The sequence below is a fragment of the Ctenopharyngodon idella genome, chromosome 5, assembly GCF_019924925.1.
Source record: "Ctenopharyngodon idella isolate HZGC_01 chromosome 5, HZGC01, whole genome shotgun sequence".
Taxonomy (NCBI): domain Eukaryota; kingdom Metazoa; phylum Chordata; class Actinopteri; order Cypriniformes; family Xenocyprididae; genus Ctenopharyngodon; species Ctenopharyngodon idella.
In genome coordinates this window covers 25,052,731-25,077,567 of record NC_067224.1, presented here as the reverse complement: position 1 = coordinate 25,077,567, position 24,837 = coordinate 25,052,731, and the positions used below count along the sequence as shown (strand labels likewise).

The 24,837-nt window shown below is 39.9% G+C and overlaps 1 protein-coding gene across 5 annotated transcripts; it reads right to left on the bottom strand.

Moving 5' to 3' along the window:
* Positions 1–176: 176 nt before the first annotated feature.
* zc3h12b (zinc finger CCCH-type containing 12B) lies at positions 177–24,245 on the bottom strand. Of its 5 annotated transcripts, none has more exons than XM_051895679.1 (7): positions 23,666–23,884; positions 11,781–11,835; positions 10,567–11,462; positions 9,431–9,570; positions 8,464–8,698; positions 6,823–6,944; positions 177–6,591 (listed from the first exon to the last, which is right to left on the bottom strand). In XM_051895679.1, the coding sequence occupies exons 3-7, from the start codon at positions 11,277–11,279 to the stop codon at positions 5,111–5,113; spliced, it is 2,691 nt and encodes an 896-aa protein (XP_051751639.1). In that variant the 5' UTR covers positions 11,280–11,462; positions 11,781–11,835; positions 23,666–23,884; the 3' UTR covers positions 177–5,110. The 5 variants fall into 5 exon arrangements, with proteins under 5 accessions (XP_051751639.1, XP_051751637.1, XP_051751635.1 ...); XM_051895677.1 differs by lacking the exon at positions 23,666–23,884 and adding an exon at positions 12,468–13,584; XM_051895675.1 differs by lacking the exon at positions 11,781–11,835 and having other exon boundaries at positions 23,666–24,245.
* Between the last annotated feature and the right edge of the window lie 592 nt (positions 24,246–24,837).

Genomic DNA, 24,837 nt, shown 5'->3' with positions numbered 1-24,837 from the left:
ACATCTTACTGATTTAAACTTTTGAACAGTCTGTATTTACATTATATAAAATTTCAAAACAAGTGGCATTTATTTTAAAGATATATATACCAAGAACACATAATAAAAGAATCAATGTTGTTTGTTGGAGAATACAGACCGGGACACTTATAAACTGAAAATAAAGACCGGGACACTTTCTGGTTTTCAAACTTTGTGGAACATGTTTATTGTCAATATAATGAACTAAACAGTGGTTATTTTGCCAGGACACCTGTGTGAACTTGAGAGAAACCAACTTCAGAAAACCATTAGACAAACGGATTAAAAAAATAGCTGAAAAGGTGGCTCAGAAAAGGTTTTTCTAAGGAAAAAATAGCATAATTTGCTTGCCACTTGGTTTGATATTTTGTATCTAAAGCAATGAAAATCTAAATCTAGCGTTTTTTTGTTGTTTTGTTTTGTTTTTGGTGCTTCTGTTCTAACTCGGTAATAGTGTCTTACTCTGGTGTTTTGCAATATTACCATCTTTCTTTCTCAGTATTGCTTCATTCATTTACTATCTACAGTCAAACACACAACCAGTAGGAACACAGGCAAGATAACAGTTAACCAAATAGAGTCTGGCTTTATTGAGAGGAACAAACACCTTTTGTCATTGAGACTTACATTTTGTTTGAGTCCACAGACCCAAAGCATTATAAAGTTTTTCACCCTATTTCACTTTCTTTCTTTCTTTTTTTTTCATTCTCTTTTTTGGTTCTTGTTTTGTCATATTGAAAACAAGTTTAAAAGCAACGTTTCATTCAGTAGAGAGTAAACATACTATTGTATGTTGTCATCATCACAGCACAAGACTTAAAAGTGTTAAGACCACTCGGTCAACCTGCAAAGGCGCAAAAAAACCTACAATACAAGGGGAGGGGAATGTTAAATAAACAGCAAAACTCGAATTTAAAAACACGTTTTCAAGATCATCCACACTACTTCACAAATTGCCGCAATTTTATAAGAGCAAACATCAAAGATAATGTCTTTCATAAAGGAGCAGAAATAATAATACATCTGTTAGTTCCTGAGAATCGATCTGTTGGTGAGAGGGTGTTTGTGTGAGCGAGTTATAGCTGGTGTATTCAATATTGAAAACATACATGTAAATGTACAGAATTCATCAGCTCTGCAAACCACCTCTTCTGATAGTTGGAAATGCCCGTTTGCTTGTTTTTGACGTTTTTCTCCTTTGGGCATGTCCGTTTGTCCTGTAGATTCTTCTTAGTTATTCTAATCAAACTTAAACAGAAAAACTGGCAGTTTGTCCAGTTAAATCAGGTTGTCCATTCAGACACCAATTGAGATTAAGAGCTGAAGGCAAAAAACCTAATTTTCCCATTAGCGCTTCCGCTTACAAGAATAAAAAAGACAAGCAAGAAGCACAATGCTCGGTGTTGTACAGTCAGACTGTGCTCGACTCTCACAAACCAAAGTAGTTTAACTGTAAGGCAGATTACGAGGTGCGCATGTTCATGTGTTTGTGTGGACATCTTTCAGTACGAGACTCAGACAAAGCTCACATTTCACTCGTAAGAAAATGTGTGTGCATGTGGCATCAACTTCAGTTACTCAAACTCACCTATTTGCTAAATTAAAAAAATAAAATAAAATAATACTGTGCAAATTCCATCCAATTAAAGTTTCATCTTTAACCTGGAATGGCACCTCCGTGTCTTTACTATAGAAGGTAAACTATGTTACAGGTGAAACAGTGGTGAATTTACCATAAATTCACACTAGTGCGCACACAATAGTCAACATTTTACATTAGTTATTTCAGTACTAATGATAGCATGTGATCAGCTGACTGTGGTTGTCAAGGCAACCTATCGAGTCTAAGTGTGTATGAGAGACAGATCCTGCTCGAATAAGCTGGTAGAGTGTCCATGTATATGAAATGCACTAATACTGTGCAAATACAAGAGGTTTGACATTAATTTTCAATATTTACAAAGAGGAAAAATATATTAGGAGCACACTGATTGTGTCAGAATGTCTCTCTCCTGAATCTATACCTTTAACAGAGCAAGAGAGAGAGAGAGAAAGAGACTAAATGATGATATATATAAAGCCACGCCTTAAAAATCCTTCAGTCAAACAGAAATGAAGTTCAGCTCCACTGAGGTAAACTATCACTTTCCAAAATAATTATCAAACAGCAAATTTCGAGGCATGGAAAAGTGAAGGAGGTATGAGAGGAAGGAGGAAAAAAAATGAAAGAGAGACAGAAAGAAAGAGAGAGAGAGAGTTCCCTGTCTGTAGTGGTCTGCCCGGCAGGAAATAAGCCATCTCTATGGGCTACTCGAGTGACACACGGTATCACTGACATTATGGCATTATATTTCTTTATCCTTTTTTTAAACAAAACTAAGCTTCTTCTTTTTTTTTTTTTTTTTTTTAAATATATATAGATATATATATATACTCATAAGTGATACTGTACAGCTCAGAAATATATATTTTTTTACAATCAAGAAATAGATACAATTTGTATCAACAAGCAAAAGGTCGTTTCTGGACATTTGATGTGTGGTAGCTTGCTGCTCAACTGCATGGGGGTCTGAACCTTGGAGCATAAGCAGCGGACAGCAATGTCTTCATTTACAAAAAAAAAAAAAAAAAAAAAAAGTTTCTAGTTTGCTCTAGAAACACTCTTCGGGATTTTCTTGCTCCTAGGTTCAGAGGAGAAGGGGAAGAAGAGAGACCCAACTGTAAAAACATCTTAAGAAAAAAACATTTAGGCCTGAAACATACTCTATGTAAATACATCAATGATGCTAAAGGCGTAGTCACATTGGCAAAATGTTGTGGGCAAAAAGGGCCAATTGACCAACTTGAACCCACTGCGAGATCGGTGTGGGCAAATCTTTCATCCTCACTGGAAATTCCCAATCCAGTGGATTACTATTGAAATGACTGCATTTCACGCACAAATAAAATAAAAAACAATAAGCTAATAGATTATTGATATGACCACTCTGTAACACTTCTAGCTGGATTTCAAGTCATTGCATTCCAAAATGTGTCAATTCATAACACAACAACTGCAACTCTGCCACAAGGAGTACTAAAGAGGGCAAAAGTAAACTCACAATATGGGAGCATAAAATAAGAAATCATTTTAAAATAGTTGTTTTGCCAATGCCAGATTTTCTGGAGGCTCTTAAAAGCAGGTCATGGAATATTTTATTGTGTACTGCCTTTGACGTCACAGCTCAGGACTTAGAAATGAGAACATTCTTGTGTTGCTATTAGCCAAAAAACTATCATGATGTCATGCATGCTTTCAATGCACTGACCAAGCATTAGTGTCTACATTTCTGTACTTACATAAATATGTTTCTGGCCAAAAACATGTAAATAAATAAAATACATGTAAACAAAAAAATAATCATTTAAAAAATATTAATTTAGAAAAACCTCTTATTTAAAAATTAAATAATGGCCTTCTGAAAGAAAGAAAATCTAAACTAAGAAGAAGGTGAACCGTCTGTGTTCGTATTAAAGCGCTGAGAGGAAAGGTTTTGAGTCCAAGTCGAAAGCAGGGTCAGGGGCGGTCGAGAGGCAGCAAGCAAACTGTCAGCCAAATGTCAGAAACAACCCAACAACAGCCTGGTGTTCCTTGTGTGTGTCGCACAGGAAGAGACAGGTAGGCAGTGTGTCACACCTTCCCACGAGCAGTAACGGGGCCCCACGGGGCAACACCTGTGCTCGTGAAAAAAAAAACGAAGGAGCAATTTAAGTCTTTTGAAAACACCCAGAGCATCTCTGGACTGATAACATTCACGCTCTCCTGAAAATATGGTCATTTACAGGGCGGAGCAGATGAAAAGGGGTGGTCTCTCGGCATCAATCAGGAAATAGATGCTGCACAAGAGCATTTTGCCGAACAGACGCATTCTCCTCCCCAGTTTGTGAATACTTTAACATAGTTATTGACTACCAAGTCAAACGTGAGCGGCACTCTGTCAAGCATAATGCTAACATGCTGTCTGGGAGAGATTTACTGAAGCCCATGCTTACCAAATGCTCAAACATCTCTCTTTAAATCTACAGTACAACAACAACATTAAGGAAATACATATGGATAACTTCTCTTCAGCTAGATTTACCTAGTAATTTCCAATCAAAAAAAACATACACTGATTATGTTTTTGGCTCAGTCTTTTAAAATGGCTTAGTAAATACACATCTGTGCATGAGCACGATCAGACGTTGCAGGGCAGGTTTGCAGTTACAGCCCAGCCAATTAAAACGTCTGAACTGCAGCATGGCAGAATCTAAACCTCTCTGTCCCAGTGCTCGCTTTTTTAAAACAAATGTGACCTCCACAACTATTAAGCACTATTCACATTAACATGTGGTGAGGTCACTCCGATGTAAGGCCATAAAAGTTCAAAGGTCATAGTTCATGCTTTGAGGTACGCAAGCGTTCATTCCTCTTTCTGAAATCACACATCAAGTCATCACGCGCACACAAAAAAAACAAAAAAAAAAACAAAAAAAAAAAACAACAGCGTCACATCATATTTACACGCGAATGCAAGTGAATACACATATACATACACAATACTATTCATATTGTGCAGGATCATTTCTGATCAGTTTTACCAAAGAGATTTCTCTCATGTAACTCCTTTTCAAAGGATAAATGTTATCATCACCCACAAAATAACACATTCTCAAGATCTGCCATCGAACTGGCAGGCAGAGTTGCTCTCTCAGTGTGGATACTTATTTGAGTCTGCTTTATGAAAAAAATTTCAGGCCACCCTAAACCTCTAGAACATTTTGGCCCATCTCAATAGCTGAATGGTCAGCAGGACTTACTTAAACTTATCAGGTACAAGATCCAGGCTCCCATATGGCTTAATGGATGACATAAACCGATGCAGCATCAATGCTATCATGCTAGCCAACCTCCTAATGGATTCAATCCAATCATAATTACGTATGGGGGAAGGCTGTTTCTTCAGAGCTAAACAAAAACACAAAACGTTTGAGTTGTCCAACTTCTCATCCGCTAGGATATCAACATATCATGTGTTGTTGTAGTTGTTAGCAGCCTTTTGTGATGTGCTTAGTGGCAAGAGCGCAGTTTAGTGACGATGACGGCAGCCAGCTGCTGGGGATCGGTCATGTGAGGGTTCTTCTCCATGACTGAATGGACCACATATGCCGGGAAGATGTTACAGAGGTTTCGGTAGGTTTGATACTGGTGTTCTGGAATAGGGTGCCGCTCCTGGGATTCCCCCACTGGCCCACGAGCAGCGGGCGGTGGAGGCGGCACGCTATCCCACGGGGACCTCCAGATCTGCTCCATCTTCTCGGGCATGCTGCGGACCATCACCCTCTCGCAACAAGGCATGAGTCCTCCCGCTAAACCATAGCCTCCGTAACTGTAAGGTTCGTTACCGCATGGCAAAGGGTCCCAGCTGGCATGCTGCTCTCGACAAAGAGGGGGTCGGCGTTGGCGCAGTGGGTTGCTCTCGTAGAGCCGTGAGTCAGAGATGCTGTCCATGCGAGTCATGCCTAAGGATCGACCCTGCTGTGAGGGACTGGCGGAAGGCAACACATTCTGGGAGAGAGGAGGGTAGTCTCCCGGGCAGCTGGATCGAGCGCCAACAACTGGGTGTTGGGAGTGAGGTGCAAGGTGGGCGGAGGATTGCTTCCGAGGTCCTGGTTTGGGTTCATCCGTTCCGTAGCTCTGCACACGTGTCAAGGCCTCATGGTGGAAACCGTGAGCAAAGGCTTGAAGGCGTGTTTGTGCCAAAGGTTGCGTCTGAGCCTGCGCAGATGGCCCTTTCATGCTGTCGTCCAGGCTGCCCTCCAATGAGTTGAGGTACATCTCTCCACTGTAGGACGAGAAGGAGTCCGACGAATGGCTTCGGCCGGGTTCTGGGCACATACTAGGAGCTCTGCCAGGATATCCTCCACCCACCCCTACAGGTTCTGGCTGCTCAAGACTGCAGAAACTGTCTTGGAGGCTCATGGTGGAAAAGTCACTGAGCATGGAATAGTAGCCGTGGTCGCTTACCACAGAGTCATACTTGGGAAACGGCTCTCCGTAAGCCACAGATGCGCCCTGGCTATTGGTGACTAGGATGGGGGGATATTGGACGCTGCCCGCATGCTCGAGTGAGCTGTGGGTAAAGTGCAGAGACCCTGGAACAGGGCTGCTCGCGGAGCGTGTATTCAGAGCGCCAGCTGCGTGACTTTTTGTCAGTGGCATAGTTGGAACGCTAAGCGCTGACACTAAAGATGGTACTGAACTGGCCTCGGCCTTCCGCGATGGACAGAGTCTCTCTTCCTGCTCACAGGCAACCGACCGGATACTGGGGTCAGACTGGCGCTTGGGTGCCACTCTCTTTGCCTCTGAGCTACCGTCTCCCTTTGCAGCAGAACCAGAGGTCCCACATTTTGCAAGTGCCCCCTCGCTCATTGTTTTTACAGCGGAGAGTTTGGCAAAGGCTCTGAGCTCGTCTGCGACAGCCCGTTGTGGTTGGTTGGCTCTTTCTGGGTGGTAGTACTTGCACTTATGGCCGTATGTGCACTTCTTACCTGTGATAAAATCAATAGTGGCGGTTGAGCCAAACTTGTTACTTCTGTGTTTTTTAAAATAGTAGAATTTTTTAAATTTTATTTATTACAGATAAACAAATAATGATTTTTTTTTTAATTCCATCTGGAAATTGAATAGCATGACAATTACCTGCATGAAACAAATGATCTAATATATATTTTTAATATGCTGTGATGTTTTGAAATAAAGACAAATTAATTTCTCCATACTTTTGCTGTACTGACCATAAGGACACGGCTGCTTCTTGTGCTCTGGCACCACTGGTCGTTTGCGGAGAAAATTTTCCAGACTGGGTCCATGTCTGCCTAAAGGATCATCAGGAGGCATAAACCTACAAAACAAGCCAACAAACAAAAATAAGCACAACTATGATATGAATAATGGTTTAAATCTAAAAATTATTTTATGAAACAATATTACTAATTTTATAAATAGGAGACTTTATAAATATTATACAAAAAAATTATTATTCTGTCCTAAACTCTTTATTATTTGACGCTAGAGCTGGGCAATATGACCTAAAATCAAAATCTCGAATGATTTAGCATTTTACCTTAACTACGATTAATAAACGATTATTATGTTTCTTGGGTTTTTTTTTTTTTTGCCCTCCTAGTTCACTGACAAGGTTTGTACTGTAAATATGCTTGACTATTAAAGATGGGATATTTTTTTCTAATGAAAGAGTGCTCTGACATAACAGCTTACTTTCAGCAGTTATTTTATCTATGGTTTGTAACATTTCTTACAGATTTCTGCTCGTTGTAAATCAGATACAGAAATTAGCACAGTACGATTTATTTGAATGCTTTAATGAGAGAGCGATTGCATGTGTGAATTAATCATACTGTCTCTCTATTAATTGTGAAGCTGTGTGCAAGTAGTTACTTCAAAAGTAGAACAAATGATGCTATAACTTTTAAGTTTCTAAGCTACTTAGTGATAAATCACAGGACAGCGTTCACAACGAGTTTCTGCGCTCCTCTCTGTGCGTGCGATCTTCACGTGATACGCAGCTACTGCCAGTATGAGTGCTCGTGTGCCACGAGTGACTTTAAAGATGCAAGTGAAAGTGATCTCACTTCAGGGCTCGCCACTCGCGCGCTGTGTGTGTGTTGACTCTGCATTTGAGTTTGCCTCCCTGTTGCTTCCATGCTGCTGACTGGACGGGGCACAGTCATGTGACTAGACACGCGGTAGTATGTTTTTAAGAGGAAAGTATTAACAGGATTAAAAACATGGGAAAATTACGTCGGTTAGAGGTTCTGAATTTTGGTTTTGATTACTTTTTCGATTAATCGTCCAGCCCTACTTGACGCCATTATGCAAATATTAAAATAAAGTGAAACTTTAACATACAACTCTGCGTTCACAATGCATGTTAAAGCACTGTTAATAGTTTTGCGTGAGTGTGGCGTGAACCACTGCAGATGGTTTACACTACACTACTGCGTCAGAAAGACAGACATAAAAATGCACATTCATGGCATTTCTACATAAACTTATGACTTTTTTGGGCTAGCAATGTGTGGCTTTCACAAATAATTGGGAATAGGCAATTATGTAATCTCAACAGGCCTTATCATGGGACCTTATTCCTAATCACTGAAAATCAAACTTAAGCAAATAAATGAGGAAATTAATTAAAGCTTATTTACAAAATAGAACAAGTGACTTGAGAGTTGAAACAAGTAACAGAGCAATAAAAACTGAAAGAAGAAAAACAGAGAGAGAGAGAGAGAGAGAGAGAGAAAGAAAGAGGAACGCCATACGGGTGCGAGGGTGGAAAGCAGAAGACGCAAATGAGAGAGAGAAAACCCCGTCACCACGGTAACTGTGTGCGAGCATACTTGTCATTGACGAAGCTGTACATAAGAAGTCGTTCCTCAATAAATTTCTTCCACTCCGGTTTCTCATTCTGCAGGTCTCTGTAGTTATCGTTGGACACAATGATCCCATCGGAGTCGCAGGCCAGCTTGACGATAAAACGGTCATCGTAGCAAACCACTCGCCGGCCTTGGACTCTGCGAGAAGGTGTGAAGACGAGGATCTTTTCCTTCTCTAATTTTCGCAGGATCTCCTGATCTGAGGATGAGGGTGACATCACACATCATCACTTCCTGTGACCTCATGCACAGACATACGCAAACTTGTATAAACATCACAGCACAGATGGACGATCTCACTGGACACATGGCAGCTCCTCAGAGATGTTCATACAAGCAAATAAAAACATCTCTTGATGGTAACACACTCTGAAAAGGTTCACTGTATCAAACAACATACAGAAAGGGTCAAAAGTATAATCTAATTTAAACCTGAAAATAAACAGGATGTTTTAGGATTTTAAAACATTTTAAACAAAAAAAATATTATGACAAAATTAAGAATATTTCTAAGTCACTAAACAAAAATGCAAATCTGTGATATTGATCATGTGAAATTTGCACACAAAAAAAAAATCTTGTGCTTAATGTCTCAATTAAAGCACAAGATGCTATGTGGATCCTTCTCAAATTACGCTTGAGAACGATTATCAGGTTTTACAAACTTCTGGAGACAGCAGCAGGGAAAGGAGGACGAGCAATACTAATACATTCTAAAATTTACTTTCAATTAAACTTTTCACTCAAATTGTTAAACTTATTTTAAAAACTATACTGAGTATGTTAAATAAGAAAAAAAAGAAATTGGAGCATTTAAACTGGCGATCTCTTATTTAGACTCCCTGTATATCTACACATACTCGCACTTCTGGGAAATGTTAACTCATCATAGGAACATTATTTTCTGCAGGTTCCTTTCGCTTTGTGGTACCTTTGATTGGTGCATCAGGTCTTGACTGTTCCTTCCTCCATGCTGGGACGAAAACTGTGATATCTTTATGGCCCTTCTCCAGGAACCAATCAACAGCCAGCTGAATGCCCAGGCATGAGAACACCTCTTTGTTTCCATGGCTACAAAATAATATTACCAACATCAAATTACACGCATGCAGACATACACTCATTTCACTCATTGATTGAACATTTCTCAATACTAAAAGTATTTCAAAACAGGAACATCAAGATAATTTCTCCAAAAGACTTCCTGCAACATCATACATTTCAGAAGTAAACAACAATAGTGAGAATTTGGTGACTCTAGTTCACAGTTACCCAGGTTGTGACTAATCTCATCAACATATCAGTCCAGAGTCTTAAAGGGATAGTTCAACCAAAAACGAAAATTCTGTCATCATTTATTCAACCTCATCTCATTCCAAACCTGTATGAATTTTTCTTCTATGGAATACAAAAAGATATTTTGAACAATGTTAGTATCCAAACAGTTTTGGTTCCAACTGACTTCCATTCTATTTTTTTGTCCATATATATGGACAAATTTTATTTGTATGGATCTATATTTTATTTATATGGATAAAATGTATTTGTCCATATAATATACATATATTATAACCAAAACTGTTTGGTCACCAACATACTTTTTTTGTTTTTTTTATACATTCCACAGAAGACAGAAATGCATACAAGTTTGGAAAGACATGAGTTTAAGTAAATGACAATTTTCATTTTTGGGTAGACTACCTTTTTAAAGTCAACATGAAATCAAAATTGACTACAGATGTATGATAAAAATTGGTTATTCAATATTAAGAGATTTAGTAATTCACTAGTATCTGTCAATTTTGGATATTTAATTGTGCATGTTCTTTTCTTCTATTTTTACATTTAGATTAACTTTAATGACATCACCCATCTTATTGTTTTTAATACCAGCCATTAGATAACATCTATTGGTTATCGGCCACAAATAATTTGGTATCATTCAGAGTTTTAATATCGGTATATCCCTAAAATTGACCCATTTACTTTCAAAATGAACGAAAAAGCATGTAGGTCCTGTTTTTTTTAACATGCAGAATAATGAGTTTGGTCCTCATCAGCATTTACCTCATGGCAACATTGGATCCATCAATCACAATTGGCCTGAGGTTGTCATACGTGTCTGATGGGTCTTCTTCCAGTGATGCCTCGGGGCTTACGGCTTCTTTGGCTCCCACCGCCCGTGGTGCTAAACTGGCAGTTCCCACTGCTGCCTGGCTCTCCAGATCTCCTTTATTCCCTAGCCGCACTAGCTCAGCCAATACATCGTTGATTAGCGCGCTGGACCCCAGTTTACTCAGCACAGACTCCACCTGCTCTCCAGAGTAGCCCAGTTTTAGAGCAAAGTCCATTTTGGTTTGGTAATCTCGATCGCTGGTTTGACGTAAGGGCATTTGGGCCGTGGAGGCGGGTGGAGCAAGGGCTCTCTGGGACGGGTCGGTGCGGGTCTCATCTGCACGTAACTCTTGTAAGGTGCTGCTCTGGCTGAAGCTGGGACGGTCCAAACAAGAGGAGCGGCACAGCTGTCTGTGAGGTTTGGTTGCTACGAGCGGGTCCCGCCTCCTTCCCGTCGCTCCTTCTCCTGAGCCCGCTGTGTCAACACCTCCTCCAGAACTCCCGCTCCGCGACCGCGTCTCTCCTTCGCTCTCCGAACTGGTCCCCTCTTCCCCAGCTTCTTCATCCTCCTCCTCCTCTTCTTCTGGAGAGTCGTGGCCAGCAGCAGCTGGCGAGGGCTGGGGGTCGCGGCAGCCGCGGTGCTCCATCTTCAGCCGCTGCAGCATAGCGCAAGCAGCTGTTACCTGTGCATGACCTCCCTGAAGCTCCAGTGCATGGTCCCTCACCTGCACCACGGCGCAGCTCTCGTACTCAATAGCTGCACGTAGGGCATGCAGTCGCCGCTGCAGCCAAAGAGTCAAGCGCTCACGGTGCTTATGCACAGGACTGATCAGTGACACAATGTACTCCTGAGACAAAGAGAAAATATTATGGATCGATCATTTGCCTTGGTATTAAGCCATTTTTATTCATTATTAATAGAATTTACATTCAAATACTTTTTTATGTGGGGCAACTTCATGCCAATTTTTAAAAATGTAGCTACACATTCAAACCAAGTTAAGAACACTTTTCTTTTTATATAAATTATAATTAAAAAAAAGGCACAAAGATGGCATACCAATCAGTCATTATCTTAATTTTGATTACTTATTCACCTATTAGCTCTCTTATCTTTCACTGACAGACAAAAAAAATAAAAAAATAAAACAAAAATCACACTATACATTGATTGTGACTCAAAGGATGCTGGAACACCTTGCTCTTCTCACATGTAATTGCCTGAAAAGGAAAGACTGGACAATTAATTTGGTATCTGATTGGTAGCGACAAATCAATATGCTCCTGATTTTCTAATAAAAACTGCAAAAATTTCTATAGTGCTGCACTTGTGACCACTCAGCTCACCAAACACTATTTTCATAGTTTTAACAATCACTAGCGCTTGAAAATACAGCATTATATTAGATGGACAGGACATTACAGAAACAATTTACCTTCCTACATAGCAAACTTTTAATAATAGTATCATACTACAACTGCTATTTGTATTCAGCAAGGTGCATTAAGTACTTATTTGTTATATAAAGGGTTTCTATTTAGAATAAATAAATAAATAAAAACCGCTGTTGTTCAAACTTACTGTTCATCCAAAAAAAAAAAAAAAACCCGATTCTAAGCACCAAATCAGTATATTAGAGATTTCTTAAGGCTCATGAGCACAAAGTATACGCCGGTTTCTTTACAATGAGACGCATAGCTTTTCAAAGTACACTGCGCAAACACAGTGCTCGACACGTGCAATAGAGAGGCATCCTTATCTAGTGTCTGCGAGATTTAATTCCAAAGGTTATGATCGATAAAAAAAAATGTCTTTGTGCTCGTTTAAGCTAGAATTGTGTGGTATATCTTACACTCGCACTCGTCAACGCGGGAGTCTATTGTTGCTGCCGTCTTCAGTCGTTTGTTGTTCTTGTTCTGTCTCCTCCGTTTCAATCCCGACTTTGAAACAACGGCCGGGGCCAGTATTGCCACCTTGTGGACAAATGCTGCGTTCACGCCATGTCGTAATTACCGTAATTACGAGATGACAACAAGTGATGTTCTGCTCGTAGATGTTCACGCCATCGGATTCGGAATTAAGCGTTTGTATGGCAACACTATCAACGCCAAAAATGAATCTGTAGGTGGTAAAGCGGTCACGTGGTACAAGTCGGAGCTCACAGAAAATACCGAATTTACAAGAGCTCTACGAGGACGTGAAAACTTTTTATAAATCGATATCACGTAATTACGGTAATTCCGACATGGCGTGAACGCATGCAAACTGATTTGTGCAAAATATTCAAAGCGCATGTGCGAGCTGCACATACAACGAAATTCGCATTGCGCGCAGTGTCCGCTTACACTAGCTCAGGGGTTTTCAATAATTTAGATGTCATGCTCCCCCAACTTAAAACTTAAAAGGGATCTATCTTTCCTTGTGTGTGCAAACATACTTGGCAATAAAGCTCTTTCTGAATTCTGAATTATATAGACACTGAAAAAAATAAGGTACATTTATTATATACTTTTTCGACTCACTTTATTAATGTAGCCTTAATGTATTTATTTAATTTTAATGTATTTTTTATTTATATTATTTATATTTACATTAATCTAATTTAATATATTTAATAGAGTAAAAACTAATATATGTAAATATTTGTAATCATTTTTAATATATACATTTTTACACCTTGTTATTGTTGTTTTTTTTTTTTGTTTTTTTTTTTTTACAGCTTTTCACTAGACTTTTCCATGGACCCTCGTCACTCTCTTGCAGCCCCGTTGAAATCCCCTGCCCTCGTACACATATAGGATTAACAACTGCAGACCGAAAGACTGAAAACACTGAAGACTGAAAATTCAGCTCAGACTATAATTAATTGTAAAAATTAAAGTATAAATTAAAGTATAAAAGTTATTTTAAATATATATACAGGTGCTGGTCATATAATTAGAATATCATCAAAAAGTTGATTTATTTCACTAATTCCATTCAAAAAGTGAAACTTGTATATTATATTCATTCATTACACACAGACTGATATATTTCAAATGTTTATTCCTTTTAATTTTGATGATTATAACTGACAACTAAGGAAAAATCCCAAATTCAGTATCTCAAAAAATTAGAATATTGTGAAAAGGTTCAATATTGAAGACACCTGGTGCCACACTCTAATCAGCTAATTAACTCAAAACACCTGCAAAGGCCTTTAAATGGTCTCTCAGTCTAGTTCTGTAGGCTACACAATCATGGGGAAGACTGCTGACTTGACAGTTGTCCAAAAGATGACCATTGACACCTTGCACAAGGAGGGCAAGACACAAAAGGTTATTGCAAAAGAGGCTGGCTGTTCACGGAGCTCTGTGTCCAAGCACATTAATAGAGAGGCGAAGGGAAGGAAAAGATGTGGTAGAAAAAAGTGTACAAGCAATAGGAATAACCGCACCCTGAAGAGGATTGTGAAACAAAACCCATTCAAAAATGTGGGGGAGATTCACAAAGAGTGGACTGCAGCTGGAGTCAGTGCTTCAAGAACCACTACGCACAGACGTATACAAGACATGGGTTTCAGCTGTCGCATTCCTTGTGTCAAGCCACTCTTGAACAACAGATAGTGTCAGAAGCGTCTCGCCTGGGCTAAAGACAAAAAGGACTGGACTGCTGCTGAGTGGTCCAAAGTTATGTTCTCTGATGAAAGTAAATTTTGCATTTCCTTTGGAAATCAGGGTCCCAGAGTCTGGAGGAACAGAGGAGAGACACACAATCCATGTTACTTGAGGTCCAGTGTAAAGTTTCCACAGTCAGTGATGGTTTGGGGTGCCATGTCATCTGCTGGTGTTGGTCCACTGTGTTTTCTGAGATCCAAGGTCAACGCAGCCGTATACCAGGAAGTTTTAGAGCACTTCATGCTTCCTGCTGCTGACCAACTTTATGGAGATGCAGATTTCATTTTCCAACAGGACTTGGCACCTGCACACAGTGCCAAAGCTACCAGTACCTGGTTTAAGGACCATGGTATCCCTGTTCTTAATTGGCCAGCAAACTCGCCTGACCTTAACCCCATAGAAAATCTATGGGGTATTGTGAAGAGGAAGATGCGATATGGCAGACCCAACAATGCAGAAGAGCTGAAAGCCACTATCAGAGCAACCTGGGCTCTTATAACACCTGAGCAGTGCCACAGACTGATCGACTCCATGCCACGCCGCATTGCTGCAGTAATTCAGGCAAAAGGAGCCCCAACTAAGTATTGAGTGCTGTACATGCTCATACTTTTCATGTTCATACTTTTCAGTTGGCCAAGATTTCTAAAAATCCTTTCTTTGTATTGGTCTTAAGTAATATTCTAATTTTCTGAGATACTGAATTTGGGATTTTCCTTAGTTGTCAGTTATAATCATCAAAATTAAAAGAAATAAACATTTGAAATATATCAGTCTGTGTGTAATGAATGAATATAATATATAGAAGTTTCACTTTTTGAATGGAATTGGTGAAATAAATCAACTTTTTGATGATATTCTAATTATATGACCAGCACCTGTATTATATATATATATATATATATATATATATATATATATATATATATATATATATATATATATATATATATATATTATATGACTGTTTTCCTCTATTTTTTAAATGCAGCTGTGGTGAGTATTAAAAAAAAAAATACCACTTCAAAACCCCAAAAGTTTGAACAGTAATGTATACAAAAATGTTAAATATTTCATATGTTTGTAACCTCTTTTTTATGCATCGTCTTTTTATTACAAGTTTTCATGTATAAAAGTTTGGCATGACTATAATTGATTATTGGGTCTGCAAAGGTTCAAATTAGCTTTTCATAAACCTTTTTAATGTTTTTTTTTTCTTGTAAAATCTAACACATGCAAGTTGTCTCTGTGCTTCTTTTGTTTGTATACAGCTAACTCATTATTTTATCTTTAAGTCAGCCAATTTACAGAGGTGAGCATAGTCAGTGAAGACAATCGCAATGACGCACGTGCCCTTGTGTCACAAACTGTTCCAATTTATATGCTGTGAGTCATGGAAAATATCTTCAAATACAGTACTATGCAAAAGTCTTAGGCACGTCAGTATTTTCACCCCCAAAAAAAGGTTTTAAGCCAGTTATTTATATCTTTTGCTGTAGTGTGGCAGTAGGAAATATCAGTTCACATTTCCAAACATTCATTTTGCCATTAATTGTAATAATCCAGTGAGATTTTTGAATACACAAGGAGTCTGACAACAGCCAGTGCTCCACACGGAGATCTGATCTCACCATCATCGACTCTGTCTGTGATTACATGAAGAAACAGATGAAACTGAGACAAACTAAATCCAGAAGAACTGTGGCCATGTCTCCAAGACGCTTGAAGAAACTGACCTGCAAAGCTACCTGAAAAAGTGCCTAAAACTCTTTACTGTAGCTTTGCAGGTTGGTTTCTTCAAGCATCTTGGAGACATGGCCACAGTTCTTCTGGATTTAGTTTGTCTATCACTAATACTAACGTGTCTAAGACTTTTGCACAGTACTGTAATATAATATATATATATATATATATATATATATATATATACACACACAGTATCTCACAGAAGTGAGTACACCCCTCACATTTTTGTAAATATTTTTTCATGTGACAACACTGAAGAAATGACACTTTGCTACAATGTAAAGTAGTGAGTGTACAGCTTGTATAACAGTGTAAATTTGCTGTCCCCTCAAAATAACTCAACACACAGCCATTAATGTCTAAACCGCTGGCCACAAAAGTGAGTACAGCCCTAAGTGAAAATGTCCAAATTGGGTCCAAAGTGTCAATATTTTGTGTGGCCACCATTATTTTCCAGCACTGCCTTAACCCTCTTGGTCATGGAGTTCACCAGAGCTTCACAGGTTGCCACTGGAGTCCTCTTCCACTCCTCCATGACGACATCACGGAGCTGGTGGATGTTAGAGACCTTGCACTCCTCCACCTTCCGTTTGAGGATGCCCCACAGATGCTCAATAGGGTTTAGGTCTGGAGACATACTTGGCCAGTCCAGTGGTTGTCTTGGAGGTGTGTTTGGGGTCATTATCATGTTGGAATACTGCTCTGCGCCCAGTCTCCAAAGAGAGGGGATCATGCTCTGCTACATGTTGGCATTCATGGTTCCCTCAATGAACAGTAGCTCCCCAGTGCCGGCAGCACTCATGCAGCCCCAGACCATGACACTCCCACCACTATGCTTGACTGTAGGCAAGACTCACTTGTTTTTGTACTCCTCAACTGGTTGCCGCCACACACGCTTGACACCATCTGAACCAAATAAGTTTATCTTGGTCTCATCAGACCACAGGACATGGTTCCAGTAATCCATGTCCTTAGTCTGCTTGTCTTCAGCAAACTGTTTGCGGGCTTTCTTGTGCATCATCTTTAGAGGAGGCTTCCTTCTGGGACGACAGCCATGCAGACCAATTTGATGCAGTGTGCGGTGTATGGTCTGAGCACTGACAGGCTGACCCCCCACCCCTTCAACCTCTGCAGCAATGCTGGCAGCACTCATACGTCTATTTCTCAAACACAACCTCTGGATATGACGCAGAGCATGTGCACTCAACTTCTTTGCTCAACCATGGCGAGGCCTGTTCTGAGTGGAACCTGTCCTGTTAAACCGCTGTATGGTCTTGGCCACCGTGCTGCAGCTCAGTTTCAGGGTCTTGGCAATCTTCTTATAGCCTACGCCATCTTTATGTAGAGCAACAATTCTTTTTTCAGATCCTCAGAGAGTTCTTTGCCATGAGGTGCCATGTTGAACTTCCAGTGACCAGTATGAGAGAGTAAGAGCGATAACACCAAATTTAACACACCTGCTCCCCATTCACACCTGAGACCTTGTAACACTAACGAGTCACATGACACCAGGGAGAGAATATGGCTAATTGGGCCCAATTTGGACATTTTCACTTAGGGGTGTACTCACTTTTGTGGCCAGTGGTTTAGACATTAATGGCTGTGTGTTGAGTTATTTTGAGGGGACAGCAAATTTACACTGTTATACAAGCTGTACACTCACTACTTTACATTGTAGCAAAGTGTCATTTCTTTAGTGTTGTCACATGAAAAGATATAATAAAATATTTACAAAAATGTGAGGGGTGTACTCACTTCTGTGAGATACTGTATATACAAACATACAGTGCATCCAAAAAGTATTCACAACGCTTCACTTTGTCCACATTTTGTTATGTTACAGCCTTATTCCAAAAGGGATTCAATTTCTTATTTTCCTCAAAATTCTAAAAAACAATACCCTATAATGACAACGTGAAAGAAGTTTGTTTGAAATATTTGCAAATTTAAAAAAAATAAAAAACGAAAAAAAAAAAAATCACATGTACATAAGTATTCACAGCCTTTGCCATGACAACTCAAGTGCATCCTGTTTCCATTGATCATCCTTGAAATGTTTCTACAACTTGCTTGGAGTCCACCTGTGGTAAATTCAGTTGATTGGACATGATTTGGAAAGGCACTGTCTATATAAGGTCCCAGGATTGCATCGAGGCACAGATCTGGGGAAGGGTACAGAAACATTTCTGCAGCATTGAAGTTCCCAATGAGCACAGTGGCCTCCATCATCCGTAAATGGAAGAAGTTGGGATCCACCAGGACTCTTCCTAGAGCGGGCCACCCGGCCAAACTGAGCGATCGGGGGAGAAGGGCCTTAGTCAGGGAGGTGACCAAGAACCCGATGGTCACTCTGACAGAGCTCAAGCGTTTCTCTGTGGAGAGAGGAGAACCTTCCAGAAGAACAACCATCTCTGCAGCACTCCACCAATCAGGCCTGTATGGTAGAGTGGCCAGACGGAAGCCACTCCTCAGTAAACGGCACATGACAGCCCGCCTGGAGGACTCTCAGACCATGAGAAACAAAATTCACCGTTCTGATGAAACAAAGATTGAACTCTTTGGCCTGAATAGCAAACATCATGTCTGGAGGAAACCAGGTACCGCTCATCACCTGGCCAATACCATCCCTACAGTGAAGCATGGTGGTGGCAGCATCATGTGGGGATGTTTTTCAGCGGCAGCAACTGGGAGACTAGACAGGATTGAGGTAAAGATGAATGTAAGCAATCTACAGAGACATCCTGCTCCTGCTCCAGAGCACTCTGGACCTCAGACTGGGGCAAAGGTTCATCTTCTAACAGGGCAACGACCCTAAGCACACAGCCAAGATAACAAAGGAGTGGCTATGGGATGACTCTGTCAATGTCCTTGAGTGGCCCAGTCAGAGCCCAGACTTAAACCCGATTGAACATCTCTGGAGAGATCTGAAAATGGCTGTGCACCGACGCTCCCCATCCAACCTGATGGAGTTTGAGAGGTCCTGCAAAGAAGAATGGGAGAAACTGCCCAAAAATAGGTGTGCCAAGCTTGTAGCATCATACTCAAAAAGACTTGAGGGTGTAATTGGTGCCAAAGGTGCTTCAACAAAGTATTGAGCAAAGGCTTTGAATAGTTATGCACATGTGATGTTTTTCATTTTTTTATTTTTAATAAATTTGCAAAGATTTCAAACAAACTTCTTTCATGTTGTCATTATAGGGTATTGTTTGTAGAATTTTGAGGAAAATAATGAATTTAATCCCTTTTGGAATAAGGCTGTGACATAACAAAATGTGGAAAAAGTGAAGCGTTGTGAATACTTTCCGGATGCACTGTACGTGTGTGTGTGTGTGTGTGTGTTAGGCTGCTGGGCGAAAAAAAAAAAAAATTTCAGTATTGTAAACAATTTCAATGTGACAAAAAGAGAAGCTACTTTGGGTGTGGCTATGGTTGAACTTCCCAGAGAGGAAATGATACTGTAGTAATGAACTTCTGTTCGGTTTCAGAAAACCTTCACATTTGAATCTGATTCCATTTCATTTTCCTTCAGCAGATTCCTGCACATCTGCCATAATTCTCTGCCATTTCCAAAGACTTTTTACTTTAACTAAAACTGAAACTAGTAAATATTAAACAAGTAAAATATTGATAATTCCATCTAGTTCTATCAAGGTTTAAATGCATCATCTAATGTGTGTGTGTGTGTGTGTGTGTGTATAGAGTGAGTGAGAATATGTGAATCTGCGTGTGCATGTGTGTGCATCTCTGTTTGTTTTTGTGTGGGGTGAGAGGGATGTGTATGTGTAGGCTGAGAGTGTGTGCGTGTGCATGTGTGTAGAGAGAAAACCGATAGCACCATCCAGCTACGAGAGTCTCCTCTGCGCTCATGACACCGGTTGCCTAGCAACGCAGCCCTGTCATCAGCTAACTGCTTTTTAGCAGTCACGACTAACACAACGCAGTGTTCTCTGGGAAAGCCTGGAACACACACACAAACAAGCAGCGCACATATTACATTTACACCGCTTAAAGAAACCATACACTCCATGTGCAAAGCCAAAATGCACGTATAAAGAAGCACACATGCATGCTTCACTAAAAAACACCTACGCACAGAACTGGAGCTCTCCTCGCACATTCGACAGAGAAAGAGAGAGAGTGTGTTTGTTTGCATTCGAGACGAATAATATCACTTTAAACTGACAGCGTATACAATCTTCCCCGTCTCTCTCTCTCTGCAGATGTGCCGTACTGAAGAATTTCCTCCCCAGCGTGACATAGCTGCTGTTCTGAGTCGTGACGCTGACTCCAGCAGCATGTTCCCCTGGGCACTGAACCGCATCGTCTGCACTTGCAAGCCACGGGCCCCAGCTGAGGATCACAGCTTCAACTGCAGTTCTGAGATCAGCTGCGTCACGCGGTCAGCGACAGTGGTCCACCACGGCAGACTGAGAAGCTGTTCTAAAATCAGAGAAATAGCCTGCAGTACACCTGAACGATTATGGTTTTAATAATCTCTATAGCTTGAACAGAGAGTTGCATATTATAGTATTATTGCTGGACAGGACAGTACAGGAACACAATTTACCTTTACATAGCAGACATAGCAGAAGTTTTTGTTATTTTGCTTTGTTATAACATCTTCATACATCTTCTGAAACAACTAAAATAAATATTCTGAGATTTTCTGTGATACCACAGGCTTGTGGTCAATATGATATAATATTTATCATAATAATTATTATTATCATTATCATCATCTTCATCATCATTAAGGTGTTAAAAGGCATTCATACAATAAAAATATATTACCTATAATTAAATATAAATAATTACTATTATTATTAATGTTATTACTATTACTATTCAATATTAATAATAAATACAAAACATTATTATAATGAATTCTTTTTAACATCTTATAATGATAATAATACTAGTATATTAATTATTATTATTATTATTGTTATTATTAATCATAAAATGTATTAATTGACATAATAAAAGGCATTTACAGTCAAACCAAAAATTATTCAGACATTTTTTATATATTTTTACTAGTGGGTGCAGGACACTATAGTTCATTTATGTAAGTGAGGATAGTAAAATAAAATAAACTGTGACATATTATACTCAAAAATTCTTCATACAGTGGACTACCAGTAAAATTGATAAAAATTTGGAACCAAAAGTTATTCAGACACTTTGACCTGACCATGTTTTGCTTTAGTGTTACCTGACATAATTAAGATGATTTTTTTTCTGACACAGTTTAACTCTGAGATCTTGTCATATTTTATTACCGTTTTTTTTTTTTTTTTTTTTTAATATAGTGAATAAACTATATTAATGAATGAAATGTTCAAGGTGTCTGAATACATTTTGGTTTAACTGTATAAATAATAAAATCTTAATATATTACTAATATATTTCAATCTAAATAATTTAATAATAATAATAATAACAATAATACAAAATTTACTTTATTATATTAATGTTTTTTAACATCTGTATTGTTAAAACATTATATGTTTTGTATGCTTCAAATTATCCAGATCAGCTGCATCACGCAGTCAGTGTGTGCAGTCCACCACAGCAGACTGAGAAACTGTTCCAAGATCAGTGAAACAATCCAAAGAAAACCTGATTAATTCTAGTATAGATAAGTGGCCAAAAGCGGCGTACAAATGAACACAAAGTAACTGAAGAGCTGATCTGAAAACTATTTGAAATAACTGACGTAAACCAGAAAAAAAGACTCGCACCAAGTTTTAAATAAAAAGGGAGGGGGGAAAAAAAAGGTCAGCTGCTCATTCACACTCATGTTCATTAGGATGTGTCTGACGTAAATTTACGCTTTCTCTCTTTAAATTACCCGGCCAGCTTTAAGAACTGATCGGGAAACTGCTGCTGAGTGGGTGGGAGAGGTCTGTGTGCATGCTGCACATGAAAATACAAGGAAGAAACGAGGAGAAAGCTGAAATATTCCTCCTTGGGTGAAAAGGTGTGGATACAAACAGCCTTTTGCAAAGGTAAGACTTCAAATAAAACATTAAAGGGCCAGTGAACAAATATAGGAAGCCTCCGTTCTCTGTCACGCCAAACACTTCACTGACTGCAGAGAGAAACTGCAGCATAGTGAGCCAGAATGGCCATATCATGGACAAACAAGTGGCCCATCATGTGGGGGCAGCTTTTAGTGAGCCACATGAGTGGACCACCAAATTTTATCTTTTTGTAAACACACAGGTCATATCTCATGTCCTAAAAATCACACAATACTCTGCGACTCATAGAGCCAGCAGCAAAACAACACAAGTGTATTCAGCAGACGCACCACAAACAAGCTGAACAACAGAATGCATCCTCCTCTTAAAAGTCTCCCTCCTTCTCCTTTTCTTCCCTCGCTCTTCCCCTTTCATTTCTGCCTTGTTTTCCTTCTCTTTTTCCCTTCTCTTCTCCTCACCTCCTCCACAACACAGGCGTACAATCAGCAAGGCCACCATGCACTCGAGCACACACACAGGTTTATGCTGGTTTGTCTCATAGCAACAAGTGGAGTCTCTATGCTGGAGCTCATGGCTAGATGAAGCTCATTTAAGGCCCACGGTGCAGCTCCGAGCTCAGGCACTCAGTCTAAAGACAGTGGGTGGCAGCATCTTATGGTGCAGTTATGACAAAATAATCAGCAGGAGGTGAAAGCATGCACTCATACAAAGACAGAAGGCCTCTTCTTACCTGAAGCTGCATTCTTTACTTTTTAATGCTTTAGGTGCATGCAAAACATAAACACAGGCAAATGCAGCTGCAATAGGCCGGTGCTGTGACACTGACATGTATGCACAATGTCAAACATACGTACGTGGGTGTGTGTGCATGTGTGTTTGTACAACTGCCTTGACTCTGTTTGGCCCAATCAAGGACACCTAATTTCTCATGACCAGCAAGTGTAATGCCTCATGCTTACAGTGGATAAAGAGTAGGAAAAAAAGTTTATCATTGAAGAATACCTGCTTATAAATATACACAATACACAAAAAATACACAATTTTAAGGATGCATAAGTGTACAGGTTTGGCTATACTTGTGAGGGACAAATGTTTGAAAATAGCCTATAATGACAAATGTCAAAGATCTACTTGTTGACTTTTGAAGCACCCACACTATTTGAGCAGCTCATAGGCCTACATGATGTTTTGCTTCAGTTCTAATAGTTGCAACAGGTTTGTGTGAGTATAAGGTTTAAAGATAAAGTAATATAATTTTATTTATATAAAAAAGTATTCTTATAAAAGTATATTTATATATGTAAAAAAGTATAATATATATATATATATATATATATATATATGATAGGACCTCTTTTTTAGGCTTCAAAAGTCAACGAGTATATGTTTGCGCGCCTTCTGTCAAACTGAACTCAATAAACCTCTGTAAAACCTGAGTCGTGAGCATCAGTTCTGGCCGTGATTTAAAGATCATTTCGCATCACCTGAAACATTTACAATGGTGTATATTTGACTTAATCGTGTAAGCAACAAGCAAAGTTCATAATTTGCCCATGAAAGTAAAAACAGTCCCGAAAATGTGAAATAAGGAGCTTGAATGGCGATGTCGGTCGTGCTCGCGCAGCTCTCCTGCGACACACACGCTCTCTCACACACATACTCACTTTAGCTTTAGTGCAGTCTTCTTCCTTGCCGTCCTGGATGTTTACGATGATACTGGAGCCGGCGATGGGGCTGTTGCAGCTGGACTCGGCGGTGCTGCAGCTCACTCTGACCCGGAAAACCCGCTGGATGTGCGGGATGCAGCGCTGGAGCGCAGGGCCTGCACCGGCGGGCGCGGCGAGCTCCAAAACCATTTATCAGACGGATAAATAAGCGATCACGACGCGCTCCGGAACACTGGCACGCATTCGCCCTGCGTCCTGCTTCATGGGTGGAGCAGCAGGGGAAAGAAATAAAGTCATGGGAGGATGCAAGTTTGTCTGCGGCCGAGCATAACGGCAAACGTACGGGACGCGCTACATAAGCATCTATCATCCATCTCCATCCCTCCTTCTCCTCTCTCGCCCTCCCTTCCTCACTTCCCTCCCTCCCTACAGCGGCCCCGACTGCACCCACCGCCTGCGCTTCGGTAACACGTCGGACGCCCCCTGTCGCTGCGCTCGGACGGGCAGAGCCGCAGAAAGTGTGTGTTATTGCTGCCTCCGTCTCAGCGTTTTGAAGCACGTGGGTGGACGGGACTCCGGTAATGCAGCAACCGAGGGTTAAAAATACATCGGGCACGTTGAGCGCTTAATGCGCTGTCCGATATGACCGTCAGACTCCCAACTTTATTGTTCAGAAGGTTGATACAACATTTAGCTGTTGTTTTTCTGAAATCTTTTTGAAATGAAGTATCAGCCTATGAACAATGCTGGGCAGCAGCGTCGCCACGAATGCTTAAACTGTTAGTTTAACTGCAGTTCTCGGTAGCTATGTGATAACGTCTGTTTTTTAAATGTGGCTTTTCAGTAGTGAAGGTCTGTTTAGCGATGCATTTCCTTGACAATAATTCAGCTGTCGAGCCGCCTGCTTTGCATTTTCTATTGTCTGTTTTGAATCAGAAATGTGATGTCCGATTCGCGAATGAATCATTCTTCTGAGTCGATTCTTTTTATGAATTGCTCAAACGTGGATCGCGATTCGGTCTGAATCATTGGGACAGCTCAGTCGCGAACTGAATCATTTGGTTTCTTAAAAACAGTTACTGGATTAAGTGATATTTGCCTACAAGCAGTGGTGGGCTCGTTACTCAAAAAAAAATGTAATTTATTACTCATTAGTTACTCCTTTAAAA